The sequence below is a fragment of the Penicillium roqueforti genome (genome assembly GCF_015533775.1).
Source record: "Penicillium roqueforti strain LCP96 04111 chromosome Unknown scaffold_02, whole genome shotgun sequence".
Lineage (NCBI taxonomy): Eukaryota > Fungi > Ascomycota > Eurotiomycetes > Eurotiales > Aspergillaceae > Penicillium > Penicillium roqueforti.
The window spans coordinates 1311955-1325961 of record NW_024067566.1 but is presented as its reverse complement, the minus strand read 5'-3'; the positions used below and the strand labels follow the sequence as shown (position 1 = coordinate 1325961).

Here is a 14007-nt window from a genome sequence, read left to right as displayed (position 1 = left end):
TTAACTTTGTTTCCATCCGTTCTTTCAATTTGTCTGACCTGGAAGTCGACGTCCTTTCTTTTATTCTCGACTTGACTATCGGCTGTGCTCGATCTCAGTCGTCCATTCTTTCTACCCACATTCCGCATAGCTGGAATCGACCCAGAGACGCGGTTACTCAGAAATCAACCTGGTATCTGGGCGTATCCCTCTCGTGAGGAGTAATACGCGAACCTCCTTCCTTAACCCTCACCCCTCCACGTATCCTGGGATACTGGAGCCGACAACATGCACGGCCATGCGCATCACAACCATGCACGCAATGTGGAGGAACTAGAGGAGCAAGGAACTGTTGAGGCACGAGGTGTCATCGAGGAGCGAGGCGATGTCGTGATTGTTTATAAGACCGTGGCGCCGGATTTTACAGGGGAGGTGGGAGGTTATGTAACCGGTGCCCAACCCACTACTACGACGCAGGTGCACGCCGGTGTCGGTGAGCCTGTCAGCGCGGCTACTACAAAGAAGGAACAAACAACGACCAAAGAAGAAACAACCGAGGCCAAAACCACCGAGGAGGCGACCACAACCAAGTCCAAGGAGGAACCGACCACCACCAAAGAGACCGTGGCCCACACCACTCAGGACACTAAATCAGAAACCACTGAGACTACTGAGACTAAAAAGACAGCCACCACGACTAGTGAGTCGGAGGCTCAAATCACGACAACCTCCTTTGTGACTTCGGCGTCGTCCACCTCTGCTTCTTCCACCTTGGAAACTTCCCAGGATGTCAACGATCTCCTTGCGGCAACCTCCACCGCAACCTCCACCGGATCGGCCAAAGACTCTGCCGCATCGGCCTCGACAACCGCTCTTGGAACTACTACTTCTGAGGGTATGACTGGTGGCGCGAAGGCTGGTGTGGCTATCGGTGTCATCTTCGGCGTTGGTATAATCGCTGCTCTGGTTTTCTTCTTTATGCGAAAGAAGAAGAGAAGCCAAGAGGGATATCAGCGGGAGAATGAGAAGACCTTCGGTGATGAAGGCCTGCCAGAGGGTACCGCTGCTTCTTTGCCACCTCCTCCTCCTTCCAAGCCACAGGCTCTTTCGACACCCCCGCAACTTAATGTTCGTCCCGTCACTCAATTCGCGCCTGATCTGAGCGGCGGCGCCTTGAACCCGACCGCCACTGCTGCTTCCGATTTGAGCCCGGCCACCGCTGCTGTTGCAGGTGCTGCAGCTGGTTCGGCCGTCGCCTCTCGTAATCTCACTGGTGACTCGGCGCCTCCTACCCCGCCGAAATCTGCTGGCAGTGGTTCTGACCCGTTCAGGGACCCGGTCAATCCTTTCAACGCCCCTGCCAGCCAGCACGCGCCTTCGGTTGCTGAATCAGCCACTGAACCATCTGGATCGACTACTGGACCTTCTCAACCAACCACTGGACCGCCCGGATCGACTGAACCTTCCGGATCGACCGTCGCAGCTGCCGCGGTCGGTGCCGCAGCGGTGGGTGTTGCAGCAGGTGCTGCTGCTTCATCTCGAGCATCCAATGATTCCGAGCTCTACCATTCCGCCGAATCACGCGGCCATTCCCCCACTGGTTCGACGCAATCTGCAACCACCCCTACCAATGCTACCAGTGCCGGTGCCGCCGGAGCTGCAGGCGCCATGGCTGCTGGCCCACCACCCCCTACCAATGTCTACCGTGTGCAACTGGATTTCAACCCCTCTATGGATGACGAGCTTGGACTTCGTGCGGGAGCGCTTGTGCGCTTGGTTCATGAGTACGATGATGGGTGGGCTCTTTGTACGCGCCTTAATGGCGCCCAGCAAGGAGTTGCCCCACGGTCTTGCCTCTCGGCTCGTCCTGTGATGCCTCGCGCCCGCCCACCTCCTGGCCCCGGCTCTCGCGGTCCACCCATCATGGGCCCTGACGGTCGCCCAATGATGCCCGCGGGTCCGCCCGGTCCTAGATTCTATCCTCAGGATTCCCGTCCGAGATCCCCCGGCGCTGGCTTCTCTGGGCCTCCACCTTCTCGCCCTTACCCTGCCCCCGGAACTGCTGTCAACTTCCCGCCAGTTCCCCGCTCTCTGTCTCCCGGGCCAGGAGGACGACCTGTCCCACGCTCCATGTCTCCAGGACCAGGAGGACGACCTGTCCCACAATCCATGTCTCCTGGCCCCCGGCCCGGCCCGCGTTCGATGAGCCCTGGTCCATACGGACCAGGAATGCAGCGCCCAGTGATGCCGGTCAACCAACGCCAACGTAGCAATAGCGCCGGCAATGTCGCTCCACCTATGGCAGTGCCCGCTGCGCCTACAGTTTCGAGTCCATTAGCTGCTGCCGTTCCTGCTGCGCTTGCAGTTTCGACCCCATTAGCTGCTGCTGTTCCTGCTGCGCCTGCCGTTTCGAGCCCATTAGCCGCTACCGCTCCTGCCGTGCCACAAGTTTCGAGTCCTGTGGCTGTTCCTGCTCCAGCCCCTGCTGCAATCCCTGCTCCGGTCCCTGCTCCGGTCCCTGCTCCGGCCCCTGCCCCTGCCCCTGCCCCTGCTCCCGCTCCCGCTCCCGCCGCACTGCAGGTTTTGACTTCCCCAGCCGCTCCTGAGCCTGCTCCCGCTGCACCTTCACCGTCAAGCTCATCAGCCGCACCTACCCCTGCTCCCACCAGCGAGCTTCCAGCCCTTCCGACTTCAGTGCCGACTTCTCCGTCCGGCTCAATCTCGCGAAAACCCCTCCCTACCCGGGACGCTTAGTCTGAATGACCTCACCCTTGCAGGAAGCCTACATCTTATGCAGAACATAGGCATTCTCGCTGCCGTGTCAGTGGCCCCGCTGGACGGAAATGAGCATGCCTAATATGACCACACTGTTCGCCTCGATCTTGATATCCCTATAGCCCGCGTCCGTGATGAACGAACCCTCCTTGAATCTGTGCTTTGCGCTGGATGCATATTTCCGCATCTGAATCATATCATCTGTCTTTTCTTTTTCTTTCGTCCGTGTCTTAGATGCCGTATTCTCATACCTACCTTTCTTTCTTTTGCCTCATTTTTCATTCGGGTCTTACACACCCTTTTTTATTTTTGTTTCTCTTCGATTCGAAGTTACAAGCATCTTCCTCGAGTTCCTTCATTGACATCGATCTCGAATAAAATGCGTGTCACGCTGAGATGAGCTGGTATACCCGGACCTTCAAACTTGTTCCAACACAGATAGTTTATATTCATAGCTATGTAGAATTTACTGACGAGTTTACCGTTTTCATAGACGTCCTTCCGTTAATGCTTTGCTAGTCTGTATATTATATATATCTCTCTCCACATCTATGACTTTTAATCAAAATTCGACGCAGAAAGTCTGTTATTAACATCTCTTTACATCTAAAAGCCATGTATAAAACATTCTCAGTGAAATGATACTAGCATCAAATCACACTGGCACAACGGGTATAAATGAAATCCACCAACATCACAACCAACCACATCTTCCAACCACTCAAGCCTTGACCTCATGACCGCTCTCATCGCTGTCAAACTTCGCACCGGCGATGTGCACATCAGTGCTCGCATGGCGGGTAGCCTCCTCCAGGTACTCAGGTTTGAGCTCGCCATGCTTATCATAGCGATAAGGCTCCTTAACGGAGATAGTAACGACATCGAAGACATTAGAAGACTTCTTGAAGATAGCGTCCATCTCTTCAAGGGACCGGTAGCGGGTCTCAGGGAAGAAGAAGTACACACAGGGGAACATGAATGCGTTTCTGCTATTGTCAGTTCCAAGTCATGGCTCAATGGGTTAATGGGGAGGATAGGATCGTATCTTACATAACAGCGAAGATGACATAGGTCTTGTATCCGATATTCTCGAACGCAACAGGCGTGATCATCACGACCATAAAGTTGAAGATCCAGTTCGCGCTGGTGGCTAGTGCGTTTGTTGGAGCGCGGATGCGCAGAGGCACGATTTCCGCTGGGTACAGCCAGGTCATTCCCAGCCAGCCGATGGCGAAGAAGGTGTTGAAGACGAAGAGGAAGACCGCTTGTCCGATGCCGGCGCGGCTGTCGTTGAGGACGGTTAGGCGGTAGTTAGTGCCGGCTAGAATGGCCATTGAAAGGGACATGCCGGCGGCCTGATAAGTACTTGTTAGCTGATGGGATATGGATAGGCACGGAGTTTGGGGGAGTGACATACGCCGATTAGCATCAGTGGACGACGGCCGACTTTCTCGATGATGAAAATTGGGATAAATGCTGCCATTAGATACTCTGTGCCGTTACAGGCTGCTAGTAACTTTGGGAGGTTGCCGCTTCCAAGACCGATCTCGGCGTACAGTGAAGGTGCCTAGTGGACTTGATTAGTATAGGGCTAGGATAGCATCTCGGTTGAGAGAGGGGATCTCACGTAATAGGTGATGAGATTAATTCCAGAAATCTGCTGGAACATCTGGTTGACGTAGGCCAGTGCCACGCGATGGAATTCTCGATACTCGCTCATCTTGAACAGACTTCTATAAGAGCCCTTGTTCATTTCTTTGACGGTTTCCTCGATGGCGATGAGCTCGTTCTTGATGTAGGGGTCATCCCGCGTTTTCTCATTCAGACATTCAAGGATCTCCAAAGCCTCATCGGTCCGGCCTTGCATGACAAGCCATCTTGGGGACTCGGGCAGATTGAGGATAGAGCAGAAGATAATGATAGCGAAGATAATCTGGAAAGCCAGAGGGAATCGCCAAGCGACCTCTTTTTCTCCGATGAACGACATGCCTAATTCAGGATTATATCAGTAATTGCGACTTGATCGTCACATACATACTGGGTCCAACTCACCATAGTTGATCCAGTAGCTAAGAGTAATACCGCCCGTGATGAGCATACCCTCGATCATCACCATCTTGCCACGATCGTGGGCCTTGGCTGACTCGGACTGCCAGGTGGGTACGGTACTTGTATTCATGCCATTGCCAACACCAGTGACAATCCGGCCGACAATGAAATGGGGTAGGGAATACGCGGTGCATTGCAATAGGGCGCCAGTCGCCATGATCATACAGCCACAGAAGATAGTCCTCCGTCGACCCAGCGGATTACCGATGAAGATAGTCAAGACGGCGCCGAAGAAACATCCTAGATTGTACGATGCGACTGCAATGCCTTGGTTCAGACTGCGCTGCGATCGGAGGGGCTTGTTATCGGCGATGGCTGGATCTAGTGGGTTGATATCGGGGAAGTATTTGATGAATGAGGGCAGGTCTAGCAGACCACCCGTGACACCTTGATCGTAACCAAATAGCCTTATAGGTTAGTTGCCAGTTTCAGAATAATAATTGAATTGTATCATACAAGAAGTCCAGACTACCAAGGGAACTGATAGCCAGGTTGAGAGACCGGCCTCTCCAGCCAAAGAACTTCGGAATGCCGAACATGATGCCCACACCTGAGAAGATCGCAAATTACAGACATGATGGGAATGCCGATCAGCGGGTTATATAGGCCACTTTCAATTCCTCCGGATTCACAAAAGCGGTAATCCGAGGTGACCGGGGGGATCTCCAATGTCTGGGGCTGGCCAAGATACGGGGAAGGCGTCGGACGACGCGGGGATGAGGGAAGTTTCATGGGGAAAGGAGTTGGGGGCGTCTTCTCTGGATTGTGACTGGTCAGACGAATTCAGCGCTAACTCTATACATTCAGTACTTTCTGGAATTTACCGCTTTGTCGAGGAAATAAGTACAGGGAGTCATCGCGTAGCGGCATGGCTTGTTATGGCGCAACCCAAAGCAACGTGCTGATATTGCCATATTTGGTGTATTTGCAGGTGGTTTCTTTCTCATTCCGATTTGATCCGAACATCTACTCATTATACTCCTCACACTGCCACTGCCGATATATTATGGAGTGTAGAAAACGGATTCGGTTGGATAGCGCAAGACATGGCCAAGCCAGCCAAGACCGATGCAACCTCCCGGCAGCAAATGAGACGGGATGCCCTCAAAGCGAGTAGTCTGGGCCAATGAGAACAGACTAACTAAGAGCACCCCGGTCTTTGTTATGACATGCGCCAAACACGCCCAAAACGCCGCATGGACCCGAGTGAATGGAAAATGTTACATTGAAAGTACGATGATGCAAAGGCAATCTTCGAGGCTCAGAGGGGAATAAATATTCCGGCACCACACCTGGGGAAATAAATAATTAATATCTACAATGTATACATTGCAGTGAGGGTTTCCAGAGCAGGATGACTAAGTGGCTATGTGACATAAAAGCACTCCCGAGGCCTAGATAGCAACGCAGACACCTTTCCACCTCTCTTCTCAGTAGTCACCCCATGGTGTTCTCCTCTCTAGTACCCTACTACTCCCAGTGACGCCTCTGCTCTCACACCTGTTTCGCAGGCAGGGCTGTCGGTGCCCCTCAGGGGTCCCCTCTTCAACATGTAGGTCTCAAGAACTCCAAGGAATTTCAGCCCTCGGATACCGGCTGGGCCATAGATTAATATATTAAGGACGTCAGCGGCACCCGGCATACTACACGTACGGCTTGCCTAATTAGATACACATCCGATATTCGATCATTTTAATAAATCTGCCCGATCCGAGTTATTCAGGCTAAACTTCTGATATGGCCTGACTCTCGTACCTGTTGATCCGTGTCTCCGGACTTGGTCAAACAAGAATATTCATGAGTATAGATCTAGAGATAGGTCATATATTGCTTATTCGTCCTTTGGAGAGCAACTTAATATTGATCTTTGCTTGTCTTTAACAATGTACTATGTTTATCGCTTGGATATTCGAGAATAGCAGATTACATTGTTGACGGCCTTGGTAGATAGTACTGTTTTAGCTTTTTCTTTCTTAGACGAATATTACATTGTTCGACTCCTCTTTGTCCGTTCCTTGTTCTATCCTTGGCTTTCCCAAATTAGTCGTCCTTATTGTCAACTCAAGTTCGAGTCTCTTTGTCTTGGCGGTTGAAACTCCTCTCTATGCACTTGTCTCCATTGTTTGAACTGCTACTCCTTTTGTTCTAAGCGGTTCTATTTGAGGTGAACCTATTTTAGTAATGCTTCAACGCCCGTGGGTTAGCAGGCAGACCCATGTTGAGCAAAAACAGAGACGTTGGCAAAAGTATATAGCTTCGCCTGTATCTCTCTGTTGCTCTCCATTCTAGCATCGTCCAGCAAGTACAATACAACAGATCCAACATCATATAAATTCAACTTCTCTATCAATCCAATTGTTCGACGTATAGCTTAACTCAACCATAACAATGAAGCGTTTCTGCCACAGCCTCAAATGCTGGGGCCGCCGCTGCGACTGCAGTGATGACTCGGATTCCGATGGCCAAACACTGCCCCTAGCTAAAGTGGCATCTAAAGGCGGGCATAATGCACCTCCTACAATGACTTACCCTAAAAATGTGACAGCCAAAGCCCCAAAGCCAGGTAAAGACCCTAAGCCAGCTGAGCCTAAGAACAAGGTTAAACCTCAGGAAGCCGCCACCGGCAATGATGGCAAGTCTCGCACAGAAATTACACCTGACATGAGTGATATCGATATGAACGATGCCAGTGATGGTAGAATAAGTGACAATCCCTCTCCCCCCAGATCTGACAGTGATATTGATATGCCAGATGCCGATCCCGGCGAATTATTGACCTACCCTCTAGCCCGAATGTCACAGAATAGACGTACCTTATCCAATGCAGGTGAAAGTGAGTCTTCATCCGATGATGATGCCTTGTACTTCGGTTCTCCGCGTCCCCGTCCTCCCATATCCTTGAGGGCCGCGCACCAGTCTGGCCGAATCGAACGATGGAGCCTGAGATCTTCCAACGACAGCATGCAATCCTATAGCGGTAGGAAGCGGGGGCACGTCGAAGAGGTTGAGGATGTAAATCAGGAATGGAGCCCAGCTCCTAGCTCTCACGGTTCTCCACCCTCGAAGCGTCAGCGCACCAGTGGGGAGAGTTCGACTGAAGGACGGTTTTGGGGACCGGAACTATTGTTTCCAGAACCACCCACTTCTCCAAATATTGCCGCCTCCAGTGATTCCGAAGACTTCAACACAGACGATGAGATGTATGAAAAGCCTTCTACAACGACAATCAACCGGTACCGAGAAAAAGGAGCTCAACTACAAGCTTGGTTAGAAGACCCTAACGAACCAGACTGCAATATTTCCCCGGCAACAGCAACTCTAGACGACTTGATGAACGCCCCGCCGCCAGACGTTTTTGAACTCGGAGAAAGCTATCACCGAGATCTGGGCGACCTTATGGACGGAGGCGAACCCGAGTCGACGGGCCTCCCTACCGGGGGAAACAGGTACCGACATACAGCGTTTTTTAACAATGTTCTGAACCCAGAGACCCTAGCGAGATTCAACTTCCCAAGTCTGAGTAATAGCTATACACATCTAGTCGGCCCGGGGCTGCTTGTTGCTGATTCCATTTTTAGGTACGATAACATCCAGTGGAATGAATTCGCCAAGGCTGTTTATGAGTATGACCACCCCATGTCCACTTTGAGGTATATTATGTTTACCCACGTCGTCAATGACGAGACTGGACCGTATATCAGGCGGATACTCTATCCCAGACTTGGACGCGATTTCGAAGCTGCGATGCACGAGTCGTGCATGAAGGTCGAACGTGGCACTGCTGAGTATGAGGAACTTCTCGGCACGAAATTAGGAAAAGCAGCTGCCATACTTCTTATATCATCTCTCCCTAGAGGTACGAGACGTATCGCCCGAGTAGTCATTTGGAATTGGGTCTATAGAGTTCAGATAAGATTCGAGATCGAACCCATTATTGCTAACTCAGATGATCAACCAGAAACTGCCGGCGATGATTGAATTTCTTGTAAGTATTGTTTGGGGATTTGCATCATGTTTAAGGGTGTTTTGGGGTTTTTGGACATGACCTTGAAGACAAAGGAATATATAAATTTGCAGTCAATAACCACGAGACTATATACGATTTGACCGGTGTGACTAGCTATTACCAGGATTAGAAAAGGGATAAAAGTGGAATACCATCTAGCCATCTATTCTATAATTATCAACAATCCTAAGAATCCTCAGGCGCAAGCTTTGATAACCCTCGCAGCTTTGGGCCATACTTCATAAACAAAAAGGGTACTGGCAATAGAGCCGCAGCCACAGCTCCGATAATAGAAACAGCAGGACCAATCCCCAAAGCCCTGATCATCGGTTTAGCCGCCAAGGGAAGCCCGGCAGCCAGCAAGCTTCTCAGAAAAGTGACAGCTGCCGTTGAGCTAGCAGCGTAGAGCTTATACACATCAATCAAAAAATTCAAACACTGTTGGAAAATGCAGTTGAATCCAATGCCAATAAAGACGGCTGCCAGACATGGCAGGATCCAGTGGTGAGGAGGTTCAGCAGTCCAAGCAAACCAGAAGAGTCCGACAACAAAGAACACCGCCCCGAATGCCATAGGCGGAAGTCTTGCTTCAGGCACTGCTTTCCCATTCGCCTCCTTGGATATCTGGTTATAGCGGTATTGGTTCCAGATATTGAGACCTACTGATGATATGACGCCAATCAACAATCCCAGGAACGGCAAAGAGCCGACAACGCGGTTCCAACCTCGAGATTGCTGGAACGCGATTGGAAATACCTCAAGGGTTAGGTACATGACGCCGTAGACGAAGGAAGCATAGAAGGCAATGCAGGTGACAATCGGCTCAGTGAACAGCATTCTCAATGGGCGAGCGAGCTGCTTCGTGACAACGGATTTGACATCGAGTTTCAAATGCTCATGGGGATGATAGTACCTCGAGTCATTGGTGTCCTTCCGAAGCTGTTGTGCTTTGCGCTTGAGTAGCACTAGCGGGTATACCTCTGGCAGACAGAAGAAGGTCAAGGTGAAAATGACAAAGACCCAGATTGCGTGGATGTACGCGGTCCAGCGCCAGCCCATATTCGGATTCAACAGTATGGCTGCACCGATCACTGGACCTAATGCCGGGCCGCCATTCACGGCCACTGCATAGAGGCTGACTGCGGTCCCGCGCGTCTCTTTACTCCATATATCACCTAGTGCAGCGGTGACGTTGCTAATCGGGGCAGAGCCGAAGAAGCCTGCGAAAAAGCGCGTGACGAACACCGAGGCTGCATCTCTGCTTACGCCAGTGCCGATGGAGAATAGTGCTAGACAAAAGACGGCGGGGAGTATGCTGACTCTTCGGCCCCAGATTTCTGAAAGGGGGGCCCAGATGATAGGTCCGAAGACGAAGCCAAGGCTGGCATTACTATTAGCATTGTATTTGGTGTTTTTTTGCAATCCCACTCACAGATACAGCGACACATCCAACACGGCAGCCTCGCTGCTCACGCCAGTATACCTCGCGATGGTGTCATCGGCCGGCGTGGTGATGCTTGACCCTAGACTACCCGCTAAAGCAAGCATGCCCAGTTGAAATGTCACCCACCATTTGTACCGGGGAGTCCAATTTTGAGGATTCAATACATCGTCCTGATCCCACTTGACGAGGTATGCTGGATCAAGAGATGCAGGATCCTTCTCGGGCTCGACTTGTATTACAAAACTGCCCTTCGACCATATGCGTGGCATGATTGGGATCAATACCGTAGAGTGATGTTTGCTAGTCTCATGGAGAAAAATCCATCTCTAGTGCGGAGTACTCGGTGCTAAGTAGATGTTGCTTCGGCAAAACGATATTGATGCCGAAGCCGATGTCGGAGCAGGCCGATCCCTCCAGGACAGGATTGCGGAGAGCGCCATTTGAAAATTTAGTGTCCTCACGTCTCGGAGATAACTAGTTAGGTCCATGGAGTGGATTCTGCTTGGTAATCCGAATTGGTGCAGGGGAAAGTGAAGCATCAAGCTTTTTCCCGGGGGTGCGGGGGGCTGGGGCTGGGGCTGGGGGACTTGGTAGAGATCTTGTTATTAAATTGGGACACGATCAACTAGAAGGGTATTAAGACCCTGAGACCAAGATTGCTGTTTTCTTGACATGGCTTGTTAGCACATGCCTTTCCTATATTTTTACTGCACGTGTAGTCGGGACCAATTTGAAGTCAGCAACAATATGAGACAGGCGATTCCAGGGAGTGGCAGTAGATTGGAAATCATTAAAGGCCGCGAAAAATGACCTGACATTCATCTAATATCGTTCAAAACATAATCTCTAAATACAATACGTGCTTTTGATAATAAAAAATCATGTACATGCCGATGGGAGCATTTTCTCGTATCTCTCCTGATCAGAGATGTGGAACGCGCCCACTTGCAAGAAGAAGATTCACAATGCTCATGATACCTTCACCCAAAATGAGGCCGGAGGCAAGAACGACGACAGTCGAGGAGGCGGCATCTGCTTTTTCAGATGCCTGTTCGGCTGATATTGATGATCGCTGCGCATCCTGTAATTCAGTCTCCAGAGACGATCCCATAGTAGTGGCGTTTCCGCTGTCCACTTGTTGGTTGAGCGATTCAGAGTGCCTCCGCGACCACCACCATGCAATGATACCACCGATGGCTCTCGCCAGGGTAAAGGAAGGCTCGTTAAAGATACCAACGGCAACAGCGATACCGCCGGGGATCCAACATCTCCAAGGAGGGGGTTTCCCGTTGCGTGCAAAGGCAGGGGACGCAGCTACGATCCTCAAGGCGGTAAGGAATGCCCACACGATACCAGCAATGACAGAGACTTGTCCAGCCATTTTGGGCAGCCCTTGACCGGTCACAAGGCGAGCAGTGAAGATCCAGACATACGCGGTAGGTGTCTGGAACATTTCGCCCGGGATCTCATATACGTTCACGTATAATTTGTATACGGCAGTTGATAGAACTGCACCCACAAGACTGCCGATTATCTGGCCATAGAACTGGGCCTTGGGGCTTGCGCCGAGTAGATGACCGGTCTTTAAATCTTGCATCATATCACCGGCTTGCAGAGCTCCTGACTCGGAGACTGCACCCGCAAGCAGGTTCGTCACTAATGCGGTGCGTCTGGAGAAATGGGATGCTGGCGTGGCGAGTGAAAAGAGAAGTTGTGTCAGCTTGCTGATACCCGAAACTGGGTTGAGGTCGGTCTCGCCGAGAGCCCGGACACCCATAATAGACAGTAGTACTGCCAGCAGAGTTGCCAATGTCGACAGAAAGGGGGAAATGATGTCCCCAAAGACAAAGTGCATGCATGCGACATTCAAGAGGAGAGTCAAAGGAAGGAGAATCACTACTGTTCGAGTTGAGATGAGTTCAGATGGCGGTGCATCATCCTTATCCTCTTCGTTTGCAGTTACTAGTGTATGTTGGGCGACATCTTCATGAGCCAAAAGATGAGGCTCTGGCTCCAAAGCGGAGTAGTTGATATATGAGTGCTGAGAAGAATGTAGTCGGAGTGCAATCCACTGACCAGCACGAGTGGATCGAAAATAGGCTATCCATCTTGGAGAGTACTTCAGGATGGGCCTGAGCACCAGCCACCCAAGACTAACAAGTGAATCGGCAAGCATAATGGCTAGCGATATCCAGACAATCCATGCTTTGCTGCCATCTTCCCAGTTATTAACCGGGCCGGGAGCCCAGCCGCGGCTCTTAGCCAACGGTGATAGAACGCCCCACCCCAAGACTGCCCCGAAAAGCATGTGCATGCACGTTGATGGACCCATAATGATGCCCTGGCCGATATATGCTGGCGACGGGTTGAGGGTCCACAGCCAGTTATCCGCCATGCCCACGCCAAACAGAGGGATGGCACGGACTAGAGGGACGAAGTAGGAGAAAAGAGTCTAATTGAGTTAGCATGAACTTTGCAGAGTCCAGTTGGAGATATTCACATATGCACCCGATACTGTAAACGATCCAAGTAAGATGCGCATCTTCGAGCGCCAATTTTGCTCCTTGGAAGCTTGGTCTTCAGCATCGCCATCCTTCAAGAGGCCTGTGTCTTCTTGGGATGGACCAGCTGTTTCGGCCTCCGTGTTAAAAATACCCGCACGGGAACTTTCTGGTGCTATAACCTTTTCCTCGCTACCAGAACTATGCAAGACCTTGAGCATCAACGCCGAGGCAGTACCACTCGGAAATCGCAGCTTCTCTCGGACGATGACCGCTTTTCGTAGTGGGACCGCAAACACCACCCCGAAGAGACAGACTCCCAGACTCCAGATAACCAACTTCCAGAAACCGAGTTTCAAAGGACCTCCTTCGCCTTCTCCGCCATCGCCTTCGGGTCCATCTTCGCCAGGCTTCAACAGAAACTCCAGGGCAGGGATAACGCCAACAAATCCGCATCCAAGGGGCATAGTTCCCACTGCACCGGCAACCGTTTGTATCAAGACATTCTCAACCGGTGTGAAGGGGAAAGACAGGTGCTTGGATAGAACCTTGAAGACCGAAAAGCCAATCAAGGCCGAGGGCATTGCCATTGTGCTGATCCATCCTGTCTGCAAGCCGAAATAGGTATTCGAGAATGTGATGAGAGCACCAATAATAAGACCGACGAGAAGTGAGCGTGGAGTGAAGCTCTGAGGGGATGTGGCGCGAGCTTGCGCGGGATCAGCGATAGGATCTGTGGGCGGCTGATCCAGGGACGGCCCTCCCACAGTGCGCTGACGCTGTTCGGGGACATTGCCGTCCATACTGATGGTCTGATAATTCATGGGACCGACCGATCAGTCATAGCGAGGTGAATGTTCGGAGAGAAGTCCAATCTCGGGGGACTGGGTTGATAAGCGTCGCTGATTAATGCGAATCCGCGATAAGATCACCTGACGTCACATCATACCTACATGTATGTATAGGCTAGGTATCCGTCATTGCCATTGCATTCTATTGAACTAATAGATCTACGGAAAAAGTCTAACAGCATCGAGAACGAACAGGTTGTCGGAGGCTTAGGAGGTTTACTCTATCAGTATTGAGGCTAATCAAAAAAAAAACTAGCGAGCAGCTCCCATGACAACCAAGCTAGAAATTATCAAGCGCTAGTGATGGCGCTATTATGTATCCCCAGGTCAAGTGTAGAGTGT

The 14007-nt window shown here is 51.2% G+C and overlaps 6 protein-coding genes across 6 annotated transcripts; 2 read left to right on the top strand and 4 right to left on the bottom strand.

Moving 5' to 3' along the window:
• Nucleotides 1-267: 267 nt before the first annotated feature.
• On the top strand, nucleotides 268-2733 carry LCP9604111_1973 (SH3 domain protein; the record flags this gene model as incomplete). Its single annotated transcript, XM_039069398.1, has 1 exon — nucleotides 268-2733. One exon carries the CDS (start codon nucleotides 268-270, stop codon nucleotides 2731-2733), a length of 2466 nt encoding a protein of 821 aa, XP_038932100.1.
• A 742-nt stretch (nucleotides 2734-3475) lies between these two features.
• On the bottom strand, nucleotides 3476-5402 carry LCP9604111_1972 (uncharacterized protein; the record flags this gene model as incomplete). The annotated part of the gene is made up of 6 exons (XM_039069397.1): nucleotides 3476-3740; nucleotides 3805-4109; nucleotides 4172-4321; nucleotides 4382-4743; nucleotides 4807-5270; nucleotides 5320-5402. The coding sequence occupies 6 exons, from the start codon at nucleotides 5400-5402 to the stop codon at nucleotides 3476-3478; spliced, it is 1629 nt and encodes a 542-aa protein (XP_038932099.1).
• An 89-nt stretch (nucleotides 5403-5491) lies between these two features.
• Nucleotides 5492-5777, bottom strand: LCP9604111_1971 (uncharacterized protein; the record flags this gene model as incomplete). The annotated part of the gene is made up of 2 exons (XM_039069396.1): nucleotides 5492-5632; nucleotides 5688-5777. 2 exons carry the CDS (start codon nucleotides 5775-5777, stop codon nucleotides 5492-5494), a joined length of 231 nt encoding a protein of 76 aa, XP_038932098.1.
• A 1474-nt stretch (nucleotides 5778-7251) lies between these two features.
• LCP9604111_1970 (uncharacterized protein) lies at nucleotides 7252-8841 on the top strand (the record flags this gene model as incomplete). Its single annotated transcript, XM_039069395.1, has 5 exons — nucleotides 7252-8309; nucleotides 8360-8383; nucleotides 8442-8513; nucleotides 8583-8719; nucleotides 8822-8841. The coding sequence occupies 5 exons, from the start codon at nucleotides 7252-7254 to the stop codon at nucleotides 8839-8841; spliced, it is 1311 nt and encodes a 436-aa protein (XP_038932097.1).
• A 214-nt stretch (nucleotides 8842-9055) lies between these two features.
• On the bottom strand, nucleotides 9056-10582 carry LCP9604111_1969 (MFS transporter; the record flags this gene model as incomplete). The annotated part of the gene is made up of 2 exons (XM_039069393.1): nucleotides 9056-10250; nucleotides 10302-10582. 2 exons carry the CDS (start codon nucleotides 10580-10582, stop codon nucleotides 9056-9058), a joined length of 1476 nt encoding a protein of 491 aa, XP_038932096.1.
• Nucleotides 10583-11235: 653 nt separating this feature from the next.
• LCP9604111_1968 (OPT family oligopeptide transporter) lies at nucleotides 11236-13617 on the bottom strand (the record flags this gene model as incomplete). The annotated part of the gene is made up of 2 exons (XM_039069392.1): nucleotides 11236-12765; nucleotides 12814-13617. 2 exons carry the CDS (start codon nucleotides 13615-13617, stop codon nucleotides 11236-11238), a joined length of 2334 nt encoding a protein of 777 aa, XP_038932095.1.
• Between the last annotated feature and the right edge of the window lie 390 nt (nucleotides 13618-14007).